Source organism: Phodopus roborovskii, unplaced genomic scaffold (assembly GCF_943737965.1).
Source record: "Phodopus roborovskii unplaced genomic scaffold, PHOROB, whole genome shotgun sequence".
In the NCBI taxonomy this organism is placed as follows: Eukaryota; Metazoa; Chordata; class Mammalia; order Rodentia; family Cricetidae; genus Phodopus; species Phodopus roborovskii.
The window spans coordinates 9,638,242-9,663,347 of NW_026125281.1; the positions used below are offsets into that span (position 1 = coordinate 9,638,242).

The following is a 25,106-nucleotide window of genomic DNA, read 5'->3' on the forward strand; positions in this document are numbered from 1 at the left end:
TACTGCATCTGCATGTATAATTTTATGTCAGAAGAGGGTATCAGACCCACTATAGATAGTCATGAACAACATTGCGGTTGTTGGGGATTGGACTCAGAACCTCTGGAAGAGCAGCCAGTGCTCTTAACCCCTGGGCCATCTCTCCAGTCTCCCCAGCCCACAACTCTTCCTTCCTTCCTCCCTCCCTCCCTCCCTCCCTCCCTCCCTCCCTCCCTCCCTCCCTCCTTCCCTTCCTTTCTTTCTTCAAGACAGGGTTTCTCTGTATTGCTTTGGAGTCTGTCCTGGAACTAGCTGTGTAGAGCAGGATGGCCTCGAACTCACAGAGATCCACTTGCTCTGCCTCCCGAGTGCTAGGATTAAAGGCATGCACCACCAACGCCCAACTAACTTTCAGTTTTTAGTGACTGCCTCATATTCAGTTATGTGGCTATTTGTTTGAACACTTTCCATCTATGACCATCTAGCCATCCCACATTTTACGTTATAAATGATGTTGTTGTATCTGTAGCACGTTCTGTTAAGTAAACGCCCAGACCGAAGGATGAGGTCTTCCTCCCTGAGATGCTGCCCAGGGGTTGCTGAGCCTCATCTCTGGGCTCTTTCATCTTGGGACATCATGGCCTTTTGTTGTTTAAGTACTTGCGAGTGCCTGACCCGGTATTCTCATCGCTTGCAATTTCTTTAGCTGTGATTATTTCTTGTTTTATAAACAAGGCTGGAAGATCAGATGTACAACACCAAATTCACCTACCTGTTGCTCTGCTTTGGGCATCTGCAGTGTGGGACTAAAGACATGCCATCTCTGAAATGCATCTTGGACTTAAGAGACGGCTCAGCTGTAAAGAGAGCCTGCTGCTTTTTCTGACTCATAATCACCAGTAACTCCAGGCCAGAGTCTACTACCCTTTTTTGGCTTCCTAGAGTACCCACATACCCACATACATACATGAATAAACTCTGTTTTACACACACACACACACACACACACACACACACAGAGAGAGAGAGAGAGAGAGAGAGAGAGAGTAAATAATACATCCAGTTTTAAAAAAGAGAAACACATGTTTTCAGAACAGTGGTAGCTGGGTGAATTGGAAATTATAACATAGAATTAGACCACAGGTAATTTTCATACTAAAGAACCTTTAGCATCTTAACAGAAAATGTATTTTAATTAATGAAAAATGCAAATAATTTTATAGGCTGGATGCTGCTTATGAAGACTTGTGTTTGGGTATGATTTCAGATGCTATTTCCTTCATTATCTTGTCTGAGAATTAAGAAACCCAACTCTAGGGACAGGGACGGTTTAAATGTCATCAGAAGCGGGGCTGTGCTGGCACCATCCCAGCACTCAGAAAGCAGAGGTAGTGGGATCTCTGTGAGTTCAAGGCCAGCCTGGACCCCAGCGAGTTCCAGGACAGCCAGGGCTACACAGGGAACCCTTCTCTGAAAAATCCAAAACAGAGAAAGGGAGGGGGGGGGGTATCATGAGAGCTTTCTGTCTGTTGCCCGAGACTATTTTCAGTCCATGAGAAACAAAAAGAGTTCAGTTTTCTTTTGTTTTCCATCCATTGTTTATAACGTTCATGTGTCATTTTTGTCATTTTGTAGACCTACCGAGAGCAGCTGTCAGGATCTTAAGCAACATGACATTCCTTTTTGTGAGTTTGTCATACACAGCTGAGAGTGCCATTGTTACTGCTTTCATTACCTTCATCCCCAAGTTCATCGAGTCACAGTTTGGTATCCCAGCTTCCAATGCCAGCATCTACACTGGTAAGCTTCCGCCACAGGGCTCCTTGGAACACGGCTATTGTGTCCGCGGACTGAAATGAGTGAGCGGGGAGGAAGGCCGGGCTCACACCAAGTGTTCATCAAATGTGCATCCAGCTCCTGGTGCCTCCACGCTGGTGAGGGAAGCCGGGATGTGCTTTCTAAGGCTCCGAGTATGTTCGTGTGACACATTTTCTAACTCAGTTTTTTATAAAAAAAAAAAATACTATCAGCAGTGAGATTCAGATTCAGATGAGTGTTGATCTTCTTGTGGGTTTAAAATGGATCTCGAAATGTTGTGAAGTAGATGATGTCAAATCCACATCGATTCCATGGTGTCAGCATCTTCCATTCATAAAACTGACATAGATTTCAACAGAATCACCGGAGATGCACGGCCCTTTAAGGGATGTTTTGTATACTTGATTTTAGATGTTTTAGGTCTAGTCCAGCTGAGGTTTTAGAAGTCTTAGGTATGTGTACTTGTAGGACTTAGCATTCAAACCTTGTTTGATAGTAAATAAGATACTTAGCAATGTGGGTAAACTAATTCTCATACATTAGGGGGATTACATCGTTATATAATATTCTAAATCCTTCCTTAGTGATATAAACGATGGTCAATCTGCAGAAAGCTTAATTTTTCAACAAAGAATAATTAAGTATTTTTGAATGATAGTAGATTTTCACATAGCTTCACTTTCTACCTTTTCTTATTTCTGCATTTAAACCCAGCAAGCTTGAATTATCTAAAAATGAGCAGAAAAAAAAAATCAGTCAAAAAAGAGCAATTGACTTGAAATACCTGTTTGCTCATCTGGTAGCCACTCTGTTTGCTGCATCGTGTGTCTGGAAAGGCAGAAAGACTGGCTGTGTGTCCACGGTTGTAAATTGTTGAATAAATAATACATTGCTGTGCCCTGCTGTAATGTGTGAGTTAAAATGTGCTTGCTGTCTCTTGCTTTCAAAACTGCTTTCCGGCGTTGATGTGACAGCCGCAGATCGTGTTTCTGTCAGGTTGGCTAACAGAAAACGGAAGCCCCCCCCCCCCTCTTAGTCTAACTCTTAGACTGGCCTTCACTGAACAGTGAGCCAGGAGCTAGCTGCTGGGAGCACATTCAAAAGCTGGGATCCTTTCACACATTCCCTTTGCTAAGTCTCAGGGTGAAGAGGTGTGAACAGGAAGAAGGGGCTTGCTGTGTTAAAGTGCTACAGGGTGCTGCTCCCTGCATCATCTGCATTCCAGTCGCCTTCCCTGTGCCAGCACACACTGGGGGGCTCCTAGAGGGAGACGGTGGAACTCAACCTTTTGTTTTCTCATCATGCTATCATTGGTGTGTGTGTGTGTGTGTGTGTGTGTGTGTGTGTGTGTGTGTGCAGCCTAGGATGGCCTAGAACTCATGATCCCACTGCCTCAGCCTCTACATGCAGAGATTATCTGTGTGAGCCATCACATCTCACAGAAGCCTCTTTCCAACGCTTAGTTTTCTTGTGGTTAAATGCAGGGATTCAGTCGTGTGGTACGTTCCTAGTCCAACTACACTAGTAAGCCCAGAGCTGTGTAGGTAATCAATCCCATGGTCCTCCGTGTGTGTGTACGGGTTTCTCCCAGGTCTCCAGGGCAGGTTGCAGCTGAAGTGAATTGGATGGGGCCATCTCTTTATGTACCTGTAAGGAAGAGGCTAGCTAGACAATTTTACGAGGAAAACCAGAGGGAGACGTTCAGTGGGAGCTGGAGGTTGGGTGTGGAACTTTCCAGCAGTAGGGTAGAGACACTGGTCTAAATGAAGCTAGCTCTCAGAGGCCGTTTCTCCTTTAGCTCACGCTGTAACTCCAGGATGAGACAAGGCACGTGACTAAGCGGGATTCTATTCTGGTGCAGCGTCCACCAGGATCCACCCTTTGCCAACAGCAGTCCTCCGTCCGTTTCAAAACCGCAGCCAGTCCTTCTCACGTTGGCACAGTCTCTCTCTGTCCTTTGGTCAGTTTGGATAAAGGTTTGTGTGTCTTGTTGGTTTTCTCGAAGAACCAACTCTCTGTCTCATTGATTCTGTGTATTGTTTTCTTTGTTTCTATCCCCTTTCCTTCAATTGGTGTGGTTGGGAGCTGTGGCTCGGTTGAAAGCTCCTTCAGGTGCAGGCAGAGCTGAGCCTGTGGCGATTGCTCCTCCAGGTGTAAATGGTTCCAAGGCTCAGACGATCTGTGTTGTCAGGGTAGCTGGGGCTACGCCTCCGGTGGTCACTCCTCCAGGTGCAGGAGGTGCTGCAGCTCCGGTGACTGGTCCTTCAAGTGTAGGTGGGGATGAGGCTGACGCTCCGGAGGTTGGACAGTGTCTGGTAGCTGCTTGTCACAGCCTGCTCAGCGCTGACACTGTCCCCAGATTAGGCCTGTGCCCACTGTGGCACTGACCCTGTCTCCTGGCACAGCATGGGTCTGCTGTGTAATCTTTGGGCACCAAGCATCCCTCTGCACAACCTCAGTGGTCCTCATGATCCCTGGCATGTTTTCCCACAGGCGTGGTCCCAGAACCACGCCAGCCCGAAATAACACAGAGACGCTGTATTAGATATAAAGCTGTTGGCCTGTTATTAGCATTTCATATTGGCTAGCTCTGTCTTAAATATTAACCCATTTCTATCAATCTAAGTATTTCCACATGGTCTTATCTTACTGGAGAAAGGGTTCAGAGTTCTTCTCTCTTAGTCCTACATGTTGAATCTCCCCCTCTATCTATCTCTGAATCTTCTTTCTCTCCTAGTCCCACCTAGGTTGCTCTCCTATTGACCAACAGGGCTTTATTCATTAACCAATAAGAGAAACATATTTACAGAATGACATCTCCCATCACTAGTATGTTTCTGCAAACATATCCAATTCATTAATATTAAGCATATCCCAGCAGTATTCACAGTGCTTAAAGTGATAGTGATGATGGGCTGGTGAAATGACTCTGTGGGTAAAGGTGTTTGTATCCAATCCTGAGGATCTGAGTTTGATCCCTGGGACCCATAGGGTGCATGGAGAGAATCAATTTCCACAAATTGTTCTCTGCCCTCTACACGTGCACTGTGGCATGAGCTCTCTCTCTCTCTCTCTCTCTCTCTCTCTCTCATACACACACACACACACACACACACACACACACACAATTTTAGGAAATGGTGATGGTCATGACAGCCCAGTGTTTACTGAGTGAGTATGCTGGATCGGACTCCACTCTCTGGTCTTGTTATGTCCTAACTCATTTGCTCCTCACAATTCTACAAGGATGGCATTATTATCATGCACATTTTACAGCAGGGGGAAAATCTGAGTTCTCCAAATGTTCAGAAACTTATCAAGGACATACATCTTGCAGGTGGCGGGGCAGGGTTTTGTCTTATTTGGACTTCTCAGACACCAGCAATTGCATGGATCTCTTCCACAGGAACTTAGGCCTTTGGATCCTGGGCTGGGAGCAAAGAGCATGTCCATTCTTCCACACCCCATTCTGTCCCTTCACGCTCTCCTGCACACACAAGAACAGCCTGATGCACCCCAACCCTGAGTTCTAGGTATCATGCTCCCAGGGGAGCACGTGGATTAGGAGTTTAGAGACCACAGAACTGTCCCCTTGAGGGCTAGACAAGATGTGGTATCAGGCAGAGGCTACACCTAGGGCACTGTGGGATAGGGTGTTGGTTCTTTGGTGTCTGTGGTCTCAGGAAAGGGAATGGGGGTATCAGGAGAGAACGTGAAATTAAGTTCAGACGGTTGGAAGCGGGTCAGTGACTTCAGCCCGGAGGACCTGATTTTTTGTATCTCCCTTCACGATGGAGTGGAATCGTTAGAGAGAGCAAGATGGTGATGTGGTAGTGATGGAGAGACTGGGCCACCAGCCCCAAGATGGTCCAGAACCATATCTGCTTAGACGTCCATGGCAACCATTCCCACATGAAATGTGGGCACCTGCCTGTTCATGACCTCCTGGTTACATTCAGTCCCCTATGACCGCATTCTCCTCTGCCTTTCCCCTTGCCTCTGTCTGGTTTCAGCTTCTTTTATGGGTTCATCTCTGCCACAACCCATTAGCACCAGCTCTCTTCAGACAGCTTCCTCCTTTCCTCACTGTATCTTCTGAGAACATCCGACCTCTCAGATCGAGCTGGAACACATCTCTCAGCATGGCTCTGCTTATAGCCCTGGGTGCCCCAGTGAGAGGCCTCCGCCTGCTTCTTCAGATCCCGCAGCTCGTGTCTGCAGCAGAGGTAGCTAAGCTGCTGTCTACACATCGTCCTTCTATTCAGACCTCTGCTCTACCTGAGTACCACGCACTAGCTTTATCCTGCTCTCCCAGGCTCCTTATTTAATGTATTTTGCTGTCAGTGAGGTGCTTTCCCGTGGCTCACCTGGCCCCTTGTAATTATGCTTCTGACCACTTCAGATTCAAGTTCTCACTCCATCAACGCTATCCTGTATCTCACGCCAGCAATGGTCTTCAGAACACGTAACTCTCAACTGACCCAGCTCAGAATTCTCCAGTGGCCTCTCATTGCTCAGATATTTAATCCGAGTTTCTTTCCTGGACTCGTATGGTCTCATTTTTCCTAACCTCTCTTCCTGTACCCCATCAACTCCCACCATCTTGCATTGCACACTCTTGGTATTTTGAAGTGCCACGACCTCATGCCTCTGCCTGCCTTTCCTTTGTTCAGAGTGTGTTCTCTGTGCTTCTTCTATTGAGTATCAGCTGAGAACCGGCACTGTGAGAACTCCCCCTGGACTGTCCCAGGGAAGACTCAGCTTACGCCTTCCCTGTGTTTTCCCAGAACCTTGTAGAATTGTTTTACTGAGATTTCCTATTGGCTTGCATGCCTCTCATTTAGTGTGTAAGGCTGGGGGTGGGGTCCGGGGGTGGTATTCTGTGTCTTTTTCATTTTTTAAATAAAGATTTATTTTATTATTAGTTTTAAGTGTGTTCATTCATGCGTGTGGATGCAGGTGCCCATGATGGTTCACAGAGCCGCAGCTCCCTGGAGCTAGTGTTCCAGGTGTTTGTGGGCTGCCCATTGTGAGTGCTGGGGATTAAACTTGGGTCCTCTGCAAGAAGAGTTCCATGCTCTTAACCGCTGAGCCATCTCTCCAACCCCCATCTCTTTATTGTTCTACAATGCAGTATATATAACACATCCAGTAGTTCAGTGGTCAAAATTCTAGAGATATGGAATAAGTATAAGACTTGCTTAGTCCATTCAGACTGATGTAACAAGATTGCCATGCACGGAGTGGTTATGAGCATGAGGGTTTGGCTTCTCATAGTTCTTCAGGCAAGGATCCCAAAATCAAGGTGTTGGCAGATTTGGTGTCTGGTGAAGGTCTGTTTCTCATAGATGGGACATTTTCACTGCACCCGTATATGATGGCAAGAACAGGGAATGCTCAGGTCTCTTTAATTAGGGACTAATTCTATTCATGTGGTGTCCACTCTCCTAACATCAAAATTTTGGGGGTTAGGATTTTAACATATGAATTCAGGGAGACATAAGCATTCGGGCTGTGGGAGTAACCATGACCCACTTTGTGGAACAGGGCATTTTCAGTGCTATGGGAATCCCTCTGTTCTGAACCACTCATTGGGTTTCATGGTAACTACGTTCCTTTATACGTTATCCTCTATTCATGCTACGTGTGTGTGAATCCTAGAACATTACGGTCTAGTTCTCCTGGTTCTTGAACTCAATGCAGGTGTGAACACGAGCATATTTTGTTGCAGTTTTTTTTTATTTTCCAGTGTCATCCACTTTACATGTGTTTGATTACACGTGCTACCATATAGTGCTTCGTGATAGAAACGTTTCACGCATAATGTGTGTATTATGGGCTGTTTGGTTTGTTTTCAGTTGGGGGCTATTGGGATGGTTAATATATACCATGAGTTTCTTTCGGGGTAGACTGGGACAGAAGTTGCAAAGTGTTTGCTTTCGTTTATACCAGGTAATGAAAAACTGCTTTTCAAAGTTGCTCCTACTGTTTCCCATCCTCCATTGCTGAGTTTCCAGCACTTTTATCTTGACCAACATGTCTCATTACCAAAGTGTAAAATGTTTATGTTTCTTCCGTTTGCTTGGGACATTTGGATTTTCTCTCTGGTAGAGAGCCAATTGAAAGTCTGTTTACCTTTCTCACCAATTATTTGCCTTTACATTATTGCTTTGTAAAAGGTTTTTACCTTTTGGATTTGTATCTTCTGGATTTGACTCCTTTGTCGATGTGTGTTGAAAGTAGCATACTGTAAAATCACACACCGAGTCTTTGTGGATTAGAGCAATTCTTACTCTTTACCCTTATGGTAATGAGCAAACGGAGACAGAACAATTGGAGGAGACAAATAGAAGCTGACACCAGTACACACTAACGCCCTCTTCCTCCTCTCCCCAGGTGTCATCATTGTCCCCAGTGCTGGTGTTGGCATTGTCCTGGGAGGCTACATTATAAAAAAGTTGAAGCTCGGTGCCAGAGAATCCGCAAAACTAGCAATGATCTGCAGCGGGGTGTCTTTGCTGTGCTTTTCAACACTGTTTATTGTTGGATGTGAAAGCATTAACCTAGGCGGTATAAACATCCCTTATACAACAGGGTAAGTACCTCAGAGGAGCATCCTGCATCGGCAGGGTAGAAGTGCCAAGCTCTGTATGGCTCCACACCCGGCCCACACTCTTTGCCTTCCACCTGCTTTATGTGTTTTGTCTCTGCAACTGGAGTTCGAAGTCCCGTAGGGTGGAGGCCACACGGTATCTGTGACCTTTGTCTGTGTCCATTTTCATCCTCACACAGTGACTGCCATGGCATTTTAATTAAAGGAGATAAGGGGACGATTATTGTATTAATTAAAATGTTGTTCTGTTCTGTTTACCTGAGTAAGTTGTTCCATTTTTTGCCTCTGCCTTAATCACTGTTCTATTGCTGTGAAGAGACAGCATGACCAAAGCAACTATTATAAGATAATGCATTTAACTGGGGCTTGCTTACAGTTTCAGAGGTTTAGTTAGCTATTACTGTGGACAGGGAGCATGATGACAGATAGTCAGCTGCTGAGAACTCAATCCTGACTCATAGGCAGAGAGATTCCTCTGAGACTCATGGCAATCCCTTAACTGTAATTTCCTGTAAACTCAAAATAAAAAAGCAGAACACATATGTGGCACAAATGCACATTATCATTTCAAAAGGAAGGAAAAGAAGCATAATGAGGAAACTTTGGACCAAAGCAAGACCAAAACCCATCAGGGAAAACTCTAAATCCTACACCTCCATGTCTGATGTCCAAGAATACTTCATATTTCCAGCCTCAAAGGCTTCCGTATTCCTACAACAAACAGCATGTGAGGCCTGTCACAGACATAACTCAGTTCCTGATACCAACTTCTATTTTAGTCACTGTTCTATTGCTGTGAAGAGACACTACTTCCAAGCAACTATTATTAGAGAAAGCATTTAATTTGGAGATTATTTAGAGTTTCAGAGATTTGGTCCATCATTATCATCGTGGTGGCATGCAGGTAGACATTGGAATAGTAGCTGAGTACTATACCTTGATCCATAGACAGACAGACAGACCGATAGATATATAGACAGAGGGAGGGAGAGAGAGATAAAGAGATTCTGGGCTTGGCATAGGGTTTTGAAACGTCAAAGCCTTCCTCAAGTGACAAACAACAAGTCCATACCTCTTAGTCCTTCTAATCCTTTCAAACAGTGCCATTCCCTGTTAGTAAGCATTCAAATAAATGAGCTTAAGGGGGCCATTCTTACTCTAACCTCCTCAACTTGCTAACCCTAAGATACTTGCTATTCTCCAGTTGGAGTTTCTGGACTGGTTTCTGTGTGTTATCTCATCCTGTCGTATTTCGTAAGTTTGTATGGTTTACTCAGAAAGCCTTTTCAAACGCCTTGCTTTCTATTCTTCATATAATTTTATTTTTAAACTTTTGAGGATAACTTTTTTCTTGTTGAATTTTGATTGCCCCCTTTCTTGGCATCCTGGTGTTTTAGAGAGTAAGGTCTCTTTAGGTCTCTTTGTACTTATGGTAAGAACTTTTTCTCTACTTTAGTGCCTTGAGTATTTGTATCTAATTTTAAAGCCCCACCCTCTGCCCCCTGCTTCATTTACTTACAATGAACTTTCCAGACTGACTGCACCCAGGCTAGCATCTCTCAGGCTGTATCTGCTTCCTCTGCCATCCTCAATACAAGAATGAGTGGCCAACATCTAGAGTAGAAGTTTAATTTCTTAAATTTCTTATAGTTTTCTTCAGAACAAAACTCTGTGCTGATTTTTGGGGCTCTGGATTGGAGCTGATGCTGAGAATACAAATGAGAGTCTGCTCATGGCGTATCTCCCTGGGTGGGGACCCATCGTGGCCCTCCACAGGTCATGTTTCCTCCCAGCATAGCTGGTGACTTTGAACTTAGAGTCTTGGTTCCTTTAGACTAAGAGCCAGCCTGTCTGAAGGAATTTCTGCAAGACTCTAAGTCCCACAGACTCACTGCTGTCTGCTTGCAATTGTCATGAAGCTTGGTGTCACTCTATTTCTTCAATCTATCTATGGGGCTTTATTCCCTTTGACTGTGGTCCATTTTGATTTGAAATGTATTTTTAGAAGGCCTGGAAGCCAGACTCTGTATTCTGCCTGCTTTGGAACTAACACCCCCCTCAAGTCTTCTAAAGCCCTTCCTTGCTGAGTATTACTCTGTCTGCCAACCTCAAATCAACTGCTCCTCGTCCCCTAGCAATGCCGGGGGAAATTACGTAATTGTGCTGATTGGCTTCATAACAAATTTATGAGTTCCAGCCTTAGCAGGCTCTCATTTTTGCTGAACAATCCATCCTCTTAGTCACAGTCAGCTTCCTTCCTCGAAATTCATAATGATAGTTCTTTCTTTACTTCTTAATCCCCTTTCCTCAAGTCTTTTTTTTTTTTTTAAATCTTATCTTCATTTTTGTTTTTCTTAGTGGGCAGGTTAGTGAGGAAATGAGGTTTCTAACCCACTTTCCACCCAAGCTGTCCTATCTAAAATAGTATTATTTCCAAAGGCAAGTGTTAACGTCACTGTCTTCTAGCTGTGGGACACCCTGCACCAACATACACAAACGAGCCAATATTGTTGGATCTTTGCTCTCTCCTATGGAAAATCAAGGCAAGCGTCAATCTCAGCATGTTGAAAGATTAAAATAACACAAAAGGGAGAAAGTAGTCCTCTCCTCCTTTTTCCAGCCTCCAGCTGAGAGCATTCAGCTATTGTTTAACAAATGTGAATTGTTCTTATGATGAGGATTACTTGAGATCATGCAAAGCAACTCTACCTTACTCTCCTAGAATGCAAGTGGATGCCAGGCCTCTGCCTGTGCACAGGAATGTTACTCCATGTTGCTGAATCTAGCAAGAAATCCATATAAATATACATCTTAGTTTTCTAAATTCACAAGTTTGATACCCCTCACCTGACTGTGATCAAGAATGACCATCCTATTCAGGTACTGGGCACTGCAGCAGGGATTTAGGTATGCCAGTACTTTGCATACTGATTCCAGTGACATTTGTGAATTAGCAAAAGAAACTCAGTTTACATGGAGAACTTCTCTGGCTTTTCACCTGTTTCTAGGAAGATTGTGCAAGAATGGATAGAATGAACAGTTTTGAATGGCAGGGTCTCTTTGGCATGCCATTGTCAGAGTGTAGGTAGAGTGAGAGAGAGCCTTGCTGCCTTGGTTGGTTTTCTTTCTCAGAGTACAACTTGCTCAATAGTGTGTGATTGGTTACCTAAGTAACTTTAGTTTTCTGTCTGGTATTTAGACTTACACATCTTTCTCTTTTTAAAATGTAATGTATTTATTTATTTTACATTCTGATCTCAGTTTTCCCTTCTCCCTCCCTTCTGCCCTCAATCCACACCTCTTCTGTTCTGCTAAGGGGCAGGCCTCCGATGACACATCTTTCTCTTTCAAAGATGGGGGTCTCTTTGTGTAGCTCTGCCTTGTCTGGAACATGCTATGGCAACGAGGCTGACCTTGAACTCACAGAGATCCACTCGCCTCTGCCCCATGCTAGGAGTAAAGGCGTGTACCATCATGCCCAGCGCACATTGTAATGTTATATTCTATAAATTAAGTTAAAGAGATAAATAAAGGAGAGGACACTTACAATTTTAAGTGATAGGTTGAAGGTATGTCCTAGTAGAGCATCTATTTAGTGTGTCCATTAACCAGTGCCCCTCAAGTTCAGCAGTTAGATCTAACGTTAAGGTGTTCTAGCCATAATAAAGTAAAAAGAAAATGTAAAAGGAGCCTCAGACTTAAGAAGCTGATGTTCTTCCACTATGAGAGATCCCAGGATCTCTAGCCTGGTCCATTCTCAGTTCAAGCAATTACATTTCCTACACCCGTATTTCCCCTGCATTTAATTAAGAAGCTTGCTCTCTGTGGCTAGTGACTTATATTCATCACAGCTGCGTCTTGATTGTCTTATAGTCAAAGGAGTTGGCTTAAGACTTTAAAGGAACACATTACATGGGGCTGACCACCTACCCCACTCTACCTTCAAATAGTTTCTAAAAGTCGTTTAAATTTGATGGCCAACTACATTTCCAAGTCTCTTGATACATCCCTTAATAGCCCTGCCTTTATTATCTTTTTTCTATCAGGTGTTATCTCTTTGAGCTTTCGGTCAAACCTATTACTTCATCTTCATGTCCTCTTCTGCTCTTGTGACTTCAGTGACTGGAAGAAACTTTTTCCAGCTGCCAAGTGTTTGAAAAAGGGCCAGTGACCACTGGACAGGACAACCACATAGTGGGGATGTCTTGATCACAGTGTAGCAGGCAAAACATCTAAAGTTCACTGTGTTTGTGAGTTTGAAGCCACACTTAAAGTCGGATATTTCTAATTTTAATTCTTAGGGTTTCGGGAAGCTGAGAGCATGGAAGTGGTGTTGGATCTTTCTTTAGGGAGTAGACTCCTGCCCAAAGATGCACATCTGTGGACAGTTACACAGAGCTCACCCGCTAGTATAAGGGTAGGGAGACATAGTGGAGATAAAGCTGGACTGACTGAAATCCATTCCTGGATCCTACTAGCTGTGTTACCTTCTCAGACTTTCAATTTCCTTGTGGATAAAAGCAATAGTAAGAAAGTTCTCATCAAGAACAAATGGGTAACTGCAAAGACATGGAGAGAAGTAGACCTCTGCTAACGCTGATTTTAAGTGATGAGATGACAGACAAGAATTTTCACCTAGGAGTTGTACAGCTTTAATAACCCCAAACAGAATTTACTGGGAAGCCAAAAAAATTTGATGGAATTTAAAGATATATTCTAATTGTAGTTTTCTAGAGGATAAAATATATTGAGGAGATGAAGCAATTAAGAGACAGAGAGATACAGGAGAAAGAAAGACACAGAGACAGACAGAAACAGACACACAGGAGATAAAGATACAGAGACAGAGAGAACATTTCCCCTATGTTTTTAGTGTTTTCTGCTCCAGAAACTTTTTTTTTGCTGTGTTAATCATATTCCTTTAGTTCATGTGAAATGAGTACAATATACATGGATCCCCAGTTCCGTATTTTATTGGGGATTAACCTAAGACTAAAGAAGGTTTAGGGACTTCTCTTTGAAGTATAGAGACCATGAGGTGCCCGTTACATAACGAAGGCTGGTTCAGACTTTGAGGTAGGGCTGATAAGATACAAGTGCTGGTATGTGTGTCCTCCATGGAGCCTAACTGTGTTCTTACATACCATGCTAATGTGTGCCCCGCCCAGAACCTGCTTGTCCCCTTTTCAAGGCTGTTCCACACCCTGTCCCCATTTTTTTTGTTCCTTTTCATGTCACATTTCTCCTTTTATGTTTACACTTGGAGTGAATTTTCCTTGAGCTTTCATATTGCATCATTTCTTTGAATCTGGCAGTGTGACGTCATGGGGGAGTTTGCCCACCATGTGAATTGCATCTGGGTATTTCTAGTGATATCTGCTTAATCTTTCTACTTTGGTTATTTCTGTCAAACTGGTGGCAGGGTTCCCATCCTTGGCAAACAACTTCCTTTTAGTTTTTTAGGATTATTGTATTCCTTTGGTAAATCATTCTAGAACAGTCCAAGTCTTTGATGAACAGAGCCCACACTGGTTAACTGTGGCTGGTGGATGGATTTCATGTCTGTAGGCTCACAATGGTTAAACGATTCACTAGTGAATCTTTTTCTCCACTTTATAGTTCAAAAACTCAATTTTGAGATGCCAGATATGGTAATTAATCTGATTGGTTCCTTATGTAATATATATGTGTGTATTGAAATAGCACATATACCTCACAAATTTGTGTAAGTATTGTATATAAATAAAAATAAACTAAGGTGGGGTATATGGCTTAGTGCTAGACTTCAGGCTTTGTGTACATGAATTGCTGGGTTCAATCCCAAGCAGGTCTCCAAATAAAATCAAATGAAATAAATCAATCCATATCTGTTAAGACACAGAACTAAGTATTTCCCAGTGAGGAGTTCAGTGAGTGTCCAAGTCACTAGACTTAGTCTATTGAATCAAAGTGTTTAGTGAGACTGAGGCAGGACAGATAATTTGATTTTAAACCAATTTCATTTATTCTAATGAAAGCAGAAACATTATATTACATTTTGTTGTAAGTTTAAGGTAATAGTTATAGAGGGTGACTACTTCATGGTAGCACAAATTTGATTCATGGGAGTATTGTCTCAAGTAAATTCACTTGTTATCAAGAATGTTACGTTTAGTTTTATTCTGTTTTGCTTGATTTTTTCATTCTCTCTCTCTCTGTCTGTCTGTCTCTCTCAGACCTTCTCTGACCATGCCCCATAGGAATCTGACAGGGAGCTGCAATGTTAATTGTGGTTGTAAAATACACGAATATGAGCCAGTCTGTGGGTCAGATGGGATCACATACTTTAACCCGTGCCTGGCTGGCTGTGTTAACAGTGGCAATCTCAGCACTGGGGTGAGTATACTCCACAACTCTCTCTTCTACTGTTAAGCCAACGCCCTGAAACGAGGATGTGTTGAGACTCACAAGCTTCCATGATGACTTGTTCATGAGGCTCCAAATTGCCCTCCACGAGCCTCTGAAAAACACGTCATGAGAGGCGGATTGTGCAGGAGCTATCACCATTGCCAGAGCTGCTGAGAGAATCTGGGGTAGACAGAGGACCAGAAGGCCCTCACCAGCTGGCTCCCGCTTTGTCTGTGCCAGCTCAGGGAAGCTTGACAAGGCTGGACTCCGGGCTTCCCATTTGTTTCTCTGGCAGGGTCTTTGTAACAGGTTTGAAGGTCAAGGTGAGTAGCGTGAGTGCTGAAAAGAGAGAGGAGAGACTGTGGAGGCTGGTCCTCTAACTGGTGTCTGTGAAGATGGGTGATGGCCATTTTTCATAAGACACTCCCTCAGTTCACCCTCCCCCACCCCTTACTCAGAGTAAAGATATTTCTGTCAGCCGAAGAATAGTCTATTTTGAGAATTCTCTTCCCTGTGAATTATAAATAGGCTTTAATACTGTGGGAGAATGTTTTCATATTCCACGCTATTCTTTACTGGGCCCAGTTTGGCTGTTGGCACGAGAACAGATTGGAGGCGATTGCCCTAATTTAAAGGCTGAAGTGCATTTGCCTGTTCTGTGCAGATTCTAGAGACTATACCGTTTGGAGTTTAGAGGTACCACTTTTGTTTTCTGAGTTTGAAAGCAGAGGGTAAGTTGGAAGTGATTATGACATAGTTGATGAGTTCTGGAGTGTGGCCCTATTGAGCTCATGATATTGTTTCTTAGCAGTGATCCATGCAGTGTTGTATGGCAGTGAGCGAGATCTCCTGGGCACTGTTGGTTGTTGTTGTTGTTGTTGTTATTATTATTATTATTATTGAGATTGGAAGTCTTTCCCGCTTAAATGGTCAACCCCCTACCAATGTGTTCTTAATACTGTTTTAAGCAGTCACCATGAGAACTGAATTGCCATTCAGTAAGAAGATAACAGGCAAAGAGATGATTGACCATATCACTATTTGTTAGCTTGCTTGGGTACTGAACGAACACCGCCAAGATGGGTTTCCTTTTCATCATTGACTTTGCGTTCAATGGAAGTCTGGGAAGTTACTGGAGAAGATTTAGTCTCCTTTGCTCCTCTGTCTTCAGTCTCCAATGGCATGTCTCACATCAATAAGGATTCATAGATACGTGTTGTTCTTTTCTACAATTATTGCTTATGAAACACAAACAGAAGACTCAGTGCCCTCGTGGGGTTTACTGGTAGAGGGGAAAGAAAGGGGGGGGGGAGCTGGTGGCCAATCAAAAGCAGGAGAGAGAGAGAGAGAGAGCAGAAGATGGAAGGGGGGGCTTGCTTTAAAAGGGAAACTTGAGCATCCATAGCTGAATCCCCTGTGCAGCCAGGTAACTTGCAGCCAGGCAACTGGTGTAGCAAACGACATGGCCATGAGCATCCCGCCCATCCCCAGGGGGCGGGGTCAGCAGACTGCTGGTTTCCAACGATACGTGCTACGAAAAATGAACAAGTGATATTGGGCATGGCAGGGTCTTCAGACAGCTGGAGTCTGCCGAGTCCAGAGCGCTGGGCTGAGGCTACCAGAGTGATGTGATGAGTACTCCAGTCATACGCATGGAAGTCACCAGACTGTTGAAGGGACTGAGACGGTGTTTAAACTGGAATAGGCGAAGGGAAGTTCATCATCCTTGGTCCTGAAGCCATTGTGCCTAGGTCACATCACTCTGCGTGTTTGTTGTCATCACAACTTGTGTTAGGGGTTTTACAGATGTTTGTTTTAGGACTCACTGTGTGATCAAGCTTGTGCTGGGCACTAATAAAAATCAAGATGGCTTCTGCTTTAGGGGCTTCTCTAACTGGAGAGTCTACAAGTTCCATAGCAATCAAAGCTGTGTGTATTTATGACCCCAAATGAGCACATGGCATATCAATATCACAGAATTGTGTGTTTAAAGCTTTACAGGGAAGTTTAGGTTTGAACAGTCTGACTATCAGGCTTTGATATTATTAAGGCGAACTTTGACCTCTTATTGCCGTTAAGAAAACCAAGCGGTTTGTGTGCAATATTGTGCTCTTAAAGCCCTATGGGTTTTTTTTTTTTTTTTTTTTTTTAGCATTTTTTACTTTGTCAACATTCCAACTCCAGGTTGTTTTTGATTGGCACAAAATTTATCTTTGTCTGCTCCTCAGGTTCGGAATTACACAGAGTGTGCCTGCGTCCAAAGCCGACAAGTGATCACCCCGCCCACAGTGGGACAGCGCAGTCAGCTCCGAGTGGTCATTGTGAAGACATATCTCAATGAGAATGGCTATGCTGTATCCGGGAAGTGTAAACGTGCCTGCAACACCCTCATCCCCTTCTTAGTCTTCCTTTTCATAGTCACCTTCATCACAGCCTGTGCTCAACCATCAGCTATTATCGTGACGCTCAGGTAAGGACAGCGCCCCACAGAAAAGAAGATGGCTGAAACGTTGCCTATTCTAGAGTTCCCTTCTTTTCATCTGGGCTCTATCCCTGTTATTTATCAAACTTTCTTCCCAGTGCTTTAAGTGTCTGAAGTGTTTGTGCTATGAGGTTAGACATCATGAATTGAAAGCCATCTCTCTGCTTGCTCCAAGAAGCCAGACCCTCAAAGAGGGTGAAAATAGTTTGACAAAGTGGCTAGACCGTGAATATTGCAGAGGCATTACCTCCAGCCTCATGAAAAGTTAATGCTACACCTCTGGGATCAATGAGGAGTTATGCTGGGTTTGCATTTCAAAATGCTGAGACCATTGATTTTACTATTGTATAAAGTTCTGGAGCTGAATCAAGGACAGGATAGACTTGGAAATGTGAGCTTCCAGCTGGTCAGGGTACACGTTTATTGCTGCATTGCAGATTCTGGTTGGGTTTTGTTTGTTTGTTTTCTAGGAGAGGACATAGATGCTACTTTTGTTCTGTTGTGTTCGGATCTACCTGTTATTCTTTGTGTTTAAGGCTGTGGTGGGCAGAATAGGAGAGCATACTGTGGTAAAGCCTGGAGATCGAGCGTCCTGTGGGTTAGAAGGGATGTGTGCATTGAAAACATGAGGAGGTTCTTATTCTTCTGATTTTTCCAAGGTCACAATGCCAGATACCTGGCTAGAAGCACCGTATTCACTGCAAGCGTGTGGCCTATATGCCCTCTATGCTCTGGATGCCGAGATAGACATTCCCTGAAGAGAAGAAAGCAGGGCATGGAAGGCCTACTGGTTTTTCACTTTCAGTAGATGTTGATGGAGTAGCCATGCATACCGAGCTGGCAAATTGCTGGGAGACATCGAGAATATAAGGAAAAGACAGTGAGAGCCCATGCCTAGACCCTCTGCGGCTAAGACAAAAAGCACAACGTACTTCATCATCTAGAAACTGTGCGGCTCATTAATAAAGTCACTTATCCAAAACATCTTACTCCCTTTTCCTCTGAAATTCTATAAAAAGCGTTAAGTAGACTTGATAAGGCCACCTCACTTTACAAATGTTCAGAAGTATTGAGATCGGCAGTTTATGAGACTGGCTTCTAACACCACATCTCTGAAGGGGGATCTTTTAATCTCTGCTTAATTGCGAAATCAATTGGTTCCAGTCTTTGAACCACGTGGGAATTAGAACATCAATTCTAGGGACAAAAATGTGGCTTGAATAAACTTACTTCTCAGGCTTTTCATTTATGTGTGTGTACACGTGTGCATGTGAGTATGCTTCCTTCCTTCCTTCCTTCCTTTTTTTCTTTTTCTTTTTTTGTTTGTTTTTTGAGATCAGGTTTCTCTGTATTGCTTTGGAGCCTGTCCTGGACCTGCTCGGTAGACCAGGCTCTCTCCCTCCCGAGTACTGGGATTAAGGGCAAGCAAAAACTGTCATTTCTGTTTTTACTTTGTCTCAGCTAGTGTTTTGTCATTTCTGTTTTTACTTAGTCTCAGCTAGTGTTTCTATCGATGAAACACCAGGACCAAAAACAAGTAGGGGAGGAAATTCGTGATCCTTAATTTCTTCATTTCCTCCTTTCAGATAATGCTAGCTTGTATCAAGTCGACATAGAATGAGCCAGAGCATGCATTTTCCTTCTATCTTGGAGGAAGTCTGAGTATGGTTTTCATTGGATACATCTTCTTCAATTCTGGAACATTCTGACAGAGAGAGAGAGAGAGAGAGAGAGAGAGAGAGAGAGAGAGAGAGAGAGAGAGAGAGAGAGAGGATAAGAGACTGCAGTGGTTAGGATAAATGTTTGCATGTTTTTCTTAGGAGAAGGGATGGGGGGCTCATTTAGAGGAGCTCCCATCTCTTCAGCCAAGAGTCTTGCCCCTCCTCCATTATTCACACAGAAACAGAATTAATCTGAAGGAGACGTGTCTGGTCTGTGATTCACCCAAGGAGTCTAGGTTGGTGACTGTTCCTATATTCTAGTGGATGAAATATTTTGGGAAAGTATCTTAGTGTGTGGCTCTGCCTAAGGCAATCTCCATTTTCCTTGCATTGTCTTGGAGCCGCTGTTTTAAAGCATCGTTTTCTTCTCCTTCCCTCCAGGTCGGTGGAAGACGAGGAAAGGCCCTTCGCGCTGGGGATGCAGTTCGTTTTGTTGCGAACACTTGGTATGTCCCTAGGTTCCCCAGTGTGACATTCATGTCCCTTTGCAGCAGGCAAATGCTATGGCCCTTTAAAAATGCAGGCTGAGTCATTGGTGCCGGGCGGGCGGGTAGAACTTGACAGGGTTGTGGTGGAGGGACACTTTCACTTCTGCCTTTTGGGATTTGGACTGAAAGTTGACTAGCTCATTGGACAAGACAAAGTGGACTTCAGGTTACTTTCTTTTTGACTCTGAATACAAACTTGTACAAAATTCGCCCAGAGTCTTATGCAGTAAGGGATATGAGACCGAGACATTTGCAACGACCTTGTTATTGGTCCTTGGTCATTGGTCAAGGCCCTTTGGTCTCTGGCTGTTTTCCAGCGTCAACGTGAGAGAAACGTATAGTCCGAGTGACGCGCCCCGTTTCTTACCGCTTTGGGGTTGTTTTATTGGGTTGATTGAAGTGAACACCTGTAGAGTTTTCTGAGGAAAAGCTCTTAAAAGGCAAAAAAGAAAGGCCACAAAAGCACAGAGAGGCTTCCCACACCTGCAAAGAAAGCCCTGTGCATCAGTGAAGATAACGCATCACTCCGTGAAGCCTTGGGACCCTGCGTGGGAAATAGACTCAGAAGCTGCCCACTGCTTCATCAGTGTGACTGACCCTCAGGTGTCTTCCTCAAGCTTTTTTCCCCTTAACTGCCAGGCTATCATTTTCTTCAGCTGGTGCTCCCCCTGACTCATCAGAACCATCGTCCATGGGACACGGGGGGGGGGGGGAGGGAGGGGGAACTGGTGTGTTTTTAATTCCCATTTCAGTTTTGAAGGGTGAAATTTCTTTAAATGGCACCTTCCTCCCCTTTGAAGCATCCACACCCCCTGCAATTGCTTGCAGTGAGCCAGGGCTGGTGGCCTGAAGGCCAAAGCTGAGCACAGTGACCGCCAGCAGGAAGAAGTCCCTGGTGTGTTTTGTTGTTTGGGCCCAACCTGACTTAAGGGGGACAAGAACCAATTTTTAGTTTGAAAGGATTTTGTGTTGGCATTGTTGACGATAATAGACAGTTCTTTGAGCTTTCAACTCTATTGAAGTTTCACTGTCAAAATTCTATCAAAAGCGTCCGGTGGAAGGACTTGGTTATACAAAGCAATAGCTATTCTTATCAACCTTAAAAACACTAAGACAGTCTGAGTTGTAAAGTGGAAAACGCTATGTCTTTGGTGTTTATTTTCATAAGTTAATTGCAATTAGATGGAAACATCATTAAGAAAATTCAATTAAATAAAAATCATCCTCTTGGCATTTGACAAACCTTGCTAATTACAAATCTGGTTCCTCTTATTTTGTCTTTCTGTTTCTCTTTCCCCCCATGACTGCAGCGTACATTCCTACTCCAATTTACTTCGGAGCCGTGATTGACACCACCTGTATGCTCTGGCAGCAGGAATGTGGCGTGCAGGGGTCTTGCTGGGAGTACAACGTGACGTCGTTTCGTTTTGTCTACTTCGGTTTGGCGGCTGGCCTCAAATTTGTTGGCTTTATTTTTATTTCCCTGGCCTGGTACTCTATCAAATACAAAGGGGACGAACTGCAGAGGCAGGGGTGCAGAGATTTCCCGCTGAGCACTGTGAGTGAGCTAGTGGGCCAGCCCAACAAAGCTGAGAAATATGCCCGGACTACATCGTGCCCCGCCTTCAGTACCCACGGAGAACTCCAGGAGGAAACTGGTCTGCAAAAGGGATTCCCAGGCACCACACAGACTCATCCTGGGCCTTTCTCAGAAGCAATACGTTCCTCTACAGACCCCGGGCTAGACGAGAGCCCCAATGCTGCTGTGTAGCGTGCCTGCTGAAGCCTGGGAAAGGAAGACACGTTTTGTTGGTTGAGTTGACTATGGCGAGTTGAGAAACACCTGTGCCTTCTTACGTTCTTTTTTTTAAACCTCGACAGACACAATCCTCAAACCAACATAACTCCCTATACACAGCCACTATTGATTGGGGGCTGGATACCTCAAAAAAACTGAACGTCTTCCCCCTCTTTTGTCCAGGGAGGAGCTTAGATACATCTGCTACCATTTCTGCTGGATTCATTTAATGCTCCTGCACCTGTTTGGTAGAAGCCTGAGATCCATGGTTAACCATGGGAAAGGCTATGACCATGCATATCGTTAGCAAAAGCACTCCAGGGAAAGGTTAACTTGACCATGACTTTTTGTGTGCAAGTCAGAGTTTTTAGATTTGAGCACCTACTTTGAGTTCTGCTCCAAAGCACAACTGAATTTGCCTCAACTATGCAATTGGGTTGGAACAATGCAAGTGTGGCGTGCCCCTTTGGCTTTCAGAGAATAAAGCAGATATGTTTTTGATAATAGGAAGCGGAATGTTTCCCTAAAGCACCGGTAATAGCATTTTAAGCCATAGCAGACATATCAATCAGGTAGAAAATTCTCAAATGCTTCAAAGAACTGTATACGCAATGTAATGAATGACCACAGAATTTCCTAAGAAATAGTCTTCTCTTAGTCTGTTTACTCCATCATAAGGTAGAGCAAGAGGCTGCTAAATCATACATCTGGTAGCTTGAATATTTAAACTACAGTATTCTTTCATACAGGGCTTTAAATCTAGAGTGCTAAACAATATGGCTCGAAACTGTAATTTGAAATGCTTAACAAGGAAGAACCCAATGGCTTTCTCATCTGAGGAAATGGTTGTCAAAATCAAAATTCAATTCTGAAGAATCTATTGAAAGTAGCTAAGAGTTACTACTACCTTGAATGAAAGTAGTTGATGAAGGAATTCCCAGGGTAAGACTGATTCCCTAATGGAGATTTTTTTTTTCTCTTGTACCCTCAACATACTGGCAAATCTCTACTGATTTTTTTTTTCCGAAGAGAAAAATAGGTTGCTTCAGAAAATGAGTAATTCAGTCAGGAAGACTGTACCTGGGATATGAAAATCAACTCAGAGGAGATGGGAGATTTGTCCGTTGAGCACAATAAGATTAAGTAATGAGTTAGAAAGGAAAAGCAAATGTGCCTATCCCACTGAATCCTGCTTTCTCAGAGCTAGGATCATTGCACAGTGCCCCTGTGCAAACATCCTTCCTGCAGTGATTCTGAGAGAGGCTAGTTCCCCTCCTACAGACACCTCAGGTCCCATCAGTCATCTGGGGCACTAGACAGAGTGCTTTCTGTGTGGGTTTTAAGATGGACACCTCTTGACAGTGTTCGTGCGTTGACAGATGGTGACTCATGGGATCTGGCTGCAAGGGACCAAAAGGCCCAATGTGTCATAAAATGGAGATCTCTCTGTCAAGCAACTTGTGTCATGTAAGGTGAACTTGGGAAATGTTCCTTCATCTGGAAGAGAGAGGCCGGTAGACTCGGCTATGATTCGGACTTTTGTACCTACATTCTTGGCAGGCCACAGGAGTAGAGTTGTGGGAATGTTCCTAGGTACAGGATTGAATTCCTGTCCATGCAGGGAGGCCACTGCTCATGTGGTTTTCTGGAGACACGGAGTTCGTGGCGGAGGCCTTCATTATTAGACTGAATAGCGTCTAGGAGAAACACAGGGTGTCCAGGTCAGACAGCACTTTGCTTGGACTCCTGGGCGTGGCTGTATGGAGGTGGGCAGTCATGCTTAACCCAGGTTGTCACTGCTGTGTGTCAGGTTTTGTCCAGTGTAACATACATCAAAGATTTTCATAAAATAGTGCAGATTCGCTGAGGATGTGCTCCAGGGACTTGGTGTTCCTCTTTGCCATCTGTAGATGACCTTAAGCCTTTAGAAGGGATAGATTCATTTGGTGTTGATGCTAAGATATGTAGGTTTGGAGAGGTCATGCTTTCTTCATTTTTTCTGTGATAACTAAGATATTAAGAAACTTCTGCTGGAATTGGTCCCAGTTTGGTATTAAGATAGATTCACCAGGGGGTAATTAGAAAGGCCCAGATCCTTTTCTCCTCCTTGAATTCAGTTCTGCAATTGCTGCCTGGGTACCAGTTATGTGTTGATACCAATTATTGCTCTATGAAATCCTTTAGGATGCTCAGTACAGAGCTCAAAAACATTGACCTGGGATGTGACTACCATTTGTGAATAGCAGTTCCTGATCCTGTGAATAGCTGTTGGGGAATGACGTTCTGGATTACGTACCAATTAAGGATTGTGCCCCAAATGTTTTAGGCTGTGGTAACATCTTCAGACTATTACATAGCCAGTAAGTTGACTCTTGCAGTTGTATGTAGAAGAGGTCTTTCTGTGTTCCTAGTAACCTGGTTGTGTTACTTGTAGTCGCAGCTCCTAACAGAAATTTTAATTGCTGCTCTCTGAGCATAGGCTTTGAAATTACTTGTTTTGACAAGAGGACGCTGTGTTCTTCCTTCAGCTCTATAAATTAATGTGTTGTTGGATTTAATTTGCAAATACAATATCCAGCTCAATGATTTAGAAACTCCCAAGGGCTGAGGGAGGAGGGTGTTGAAGGATATATCTTGATTTTCTTCCTTTGTGTGATGTCTTGTTCCATGGAGGTGGAGTTAATGTTTAAAATCAAAACAAAAGAAATGGTCAAGGGTTGGGGAGAAAGGGAAGTGAGAGGACAGACTAGCATTAGATGTGGTGACTATTTGCAGAATAGTTCCCCAACACCCACCATCCATTTTGTTTTTCTCTTTGAGGACACACAAACATTTTTCCCCCCAGTGGTGCTGGACTGAGCTCAGGGCCTTGCATACTCTAAGCTCATTTCTCCCTTGAGCAGCATGCCTGCCTTTTCTGGAATGGATTTTTGTACCTTTGTTCGTTTGTTTTTTATAGGTTTGAACCTGAGACTCCGAAAGTAGAAGCCAGTCGTTTAGGATGGTGCCAAGTGGCAGCCACAGGGACTGAGACAGCTTCCCCTGACTGAATTGTTTGCTTATCATACTTGATTCACTTCATGGTAAACAAAGGCAAAACACCCATTGTAAAGTAGGTTAGCACATGTCACTTTCTGATGTAGTGGTTTTGAAGAAAATAGAGACAGTCTTCAAAATAAAGACATTTCCTGGTATAAATAAATAAATAATAAAAAAAACCCAAAACCCAACAGATACCCATGGGAGCCATCCACACTTGGTGTTTAGCTAGATATTTCAAGGTAAATTTCATTTATGTAGCCAAGTATGACATTAAAATCATTTGTCATTATTTACCTCAAATGCTTATTTACAGGTTGTGTTTAATTGAGAACAACACATCCAGTTTGGGTATTAACTAGGATCTTAGCAGAAATTCCTGAAATGATTTTTTTTTATGAAAAAAAAAAAAAAGAGAAAGATTAGTTCTGATTGATTGTGTCTGAGCTCTGGGGGTTATTTATGTTTTTCCCCTGTCTGTAGATTAGCATGGTTGCTTGTAGACAGCTATGATTTTTCAGAGTCTCAATGAAGACTTCAAAAGAACATAGGAAATGTACACGAAGCCACCGACCCCATCTGCTACCTCGAGTGGCTGTGACAATAAACTGTGTCCTTGCACTCAGGGAAGCCAGCACCCGCAGCAGTTTCTAGAGTAGGGCTCTCCAGGGTCTCGGAAATCCTACATGTCACCAACCATGTAAAGTTTCTCATTTGGTCCACAATTCTAGCTCACAGAACTTACAGCCGGGAAATGTCTTCTTTTTCTTTTGTTTGTCTG

At 43.7% G+C, this 25,106-nt stretch overlaps 1 protein-coding gene across 1 annotated transcript in view; it reads left to right on the plus strand.

Moving 5' to 3' along the window:
* Positions 1-21,788, plus strand: part of Slco5a1 (solute carrier organic anion transporter family member 5A1) — an 80,308-nt gene extending 58,520 nt beyond the window's left edge. Inside the window, exons 5-10 of the mRNA XM_051196996.1 lie at positions 1,615-1,779; positions 8,194-8,392; positions 14,626-14,785; positions 17,026-17,267; positions 19,382-19,446; positions 20,799-21,788. Of these exons, the coding sequence (XP_051052953.1) occupies positions 1,615-1,779; positions 8,194-8,392; positions 14,626-14,785; positions 17,026-17,267; positions 19,382-19,446; positions 20,799-21,259 (1,292 nt within the window). The 3' untranslated portion in view covers positions 21,260-21,788. The remainder of the gene's footprint in view (positions 1-1,614; positions 1,780-8,193; positions 8,393-14,625; positions 14,786-17,025; positions 17,268-19,381; positions 19,447-20,798) is intronic.
* Positions 21,789-25,106: the final 3,318 nt, after the last annotated feature.